At 51.3% G+C, this 1889-nt stretch overlaps 1 protein-coding gene across 1 annotated transcript in view; it reads right to left on the minus strand.

The window, feature by feature from the left end:
* Srp68 (signal recognition particle 68) overlaps nucleotides 1-909 on the minus strand; it is a 60008-nt gene extending 59099 nt beyond the window's left edge. The window contains exon 1 of the mRNA XM_004630209.1: nucleotides 696-909. Within this exon, the coding sequence (XP_004630266.1) occupies nucleotides 696-882 (187 nt within the window). The 5' untranslated portion in view covers nucleotides 883-909. The remainder of the gene's footprint in view (nucleotides 1-695) is intronic.
* Between the last annotated feature and the right edge of the window lie 980 nt (nucleotides 910-1889).

Here is a 1889-nt window from a genome sequence, read left to right on the forward strand (position 1 = left end):
CACACACACACACACACACACACACAAATAAATAAATAAAATTTAAAAAAAAAGCCACACAATCTGTGTCACAAGCACACAACTGAAATATAAACTGATGAAAACTACAAACTAATTCCTCCAAAGCCTGCAACAAAAGAAAATGCCTACTGATTTAAAAAAAAAAAAAAAAAAACTATACAGATGATATTAACAAGCTACAATAAGTTACAATCAAATCGGACAAGCAGCTTTTCCTCAAGACAACTTGCACCTCCGCTTCTAAAGAATCAGGCTCTCCATTTTTTACTGGCCTGTCCAAGACAGCTGTCAGACAAGAGTACTTAGCTAAAACGTTAAGGCTGCATTTTCCTCGCCCCATCGAGTGGCTGAGGCACCGAGGAAGGAGCTCAGCCGGATGGCCAGGGTGTCAACGCTGACACGAACCTTCCAAATGAACAATCCACACCGGGGCAGGAGCAACCTGCCTGGTGTCCCCATGCCACCTGGAAGAAAATCTGGAGGGCAAGGGGAATGCGAAGAAAAGACCGATCGAGGGACAGACCCCTGGACCTTTGAGTGCCCAAAACTAAAGGTAGGAGAAACTACAAGCCTCAGCTCCGGCCCAGGACGTGCCAGTACCCGCCGCCTCTCCCGCCCCCAGCCCTCCAGATCGACACGTAGTCATTGCGAGTCAGGCCATAACTCCAGGATACTCTCCAAACTCAGGCTATCCCCGAATTCTTTGTTTGCCTTCGGCCCGGCTGAAGGGCGTTCGTTTTCTTTATTTTCCTCTCCTCCGGCACCACGTCCACCGCCTCCACCACTGTTACCGCTACTGCTACCGCCGCCGCCGCCGCCGCCGCTGCCGCCGCCACCCGGGACCTGCTTCTCGGCAGCCATCTTGCCCCTGCGCCGCAGAGCAGGACGGGATAGAGGAGGCGAGAGGACCGGCGGCGGGAGGAGCGGGACCTATCAGCCCGGGCTGACGGGATAGGGGCGGACTCCGCCGGCGCCGGCGAGCGACCCAACTGTTGGAACGCGCCTGCGCGTGGGCTTGATTCGCTCAGTGGCAGCTTGTGGCGGGGAAAGTTGAAGCTTGTTGAAATCTTTTCCCGGGCAGTCCAGGAGGACCAGAAGTAGATCGAGGATTGAACCCCGGCCCCCGCGCCTGCCTGCAGGAGCTTTAATCCGCTGAGCTATTTGGCCGGCCCTGCCCAGTCTCAATCGCCATTGTATTATTTTCAATAAATAAAAGGTGGAAGCAATCTAGTGTCCTTTGAAGGATAAACAAAGTCTAGATCTATGTTTTATTCAACCTTGAAAGAGAATAAAATTTTTCCAGGTGTGATGACACATTCTTCTAATTCCAGCTACAAAGCAGGCTAAAGAGGAGAATTGGGGCTGGGGAGATAGTTCAGCGGTCTAAGTGGCTGCCTTGCAAAGGCAAGGATATGGGTTCTATCACCGCTACCCATGCTGTCCCCAGTACTGCATGCCCTGTTGGCCCTGAAACCGGGTGTGGTGGCGCACGCCTGTGATACCAGTGCTGGGAAGGCTGCGACAGGAGGATCACTATGAGTCCGAGCTGCATAGCAGGACCTTGTACCAAATAAATCATTCATTCATTTATTTATTTATTTGCAGAACTGGGGATTGAACTCAGCGCTTATTCTACTGAGTTATCTCTCTGGCTACGTGTTATGGTTTGTGTCTAGTTGTTCCCCCAAAGCCTCATGCAGTCATGGGGTGAGGACTTCTAGAGTTTGTGTTAACTCATGATCCCCTGGGATTATGTATGATCCAAGGCTGGGATTATGGGTTTTAGTACTGCTGGGATTACCCATAGGTGGGTAAATACTGGGAAGTACCCATAGGTGTGAGTACTTCCCCTACCCTGGGGCAGGCAA

This window comes from Octodon degus, unplaced genomic scaffold, assembly GCF_000260255.1.
Source record: "Octodon degus isolate 3935 unplaced genomic scaffold, OctDeg1.0 scaffold00033, whole genome shotgun sequence".
In the NCBI taxonomy this organism is placed as follows: Eukaryota; Metazoa; Chordata; class Mammalia; order Rodentia; family Octodontidae; genus Octodon; species Octodon degus.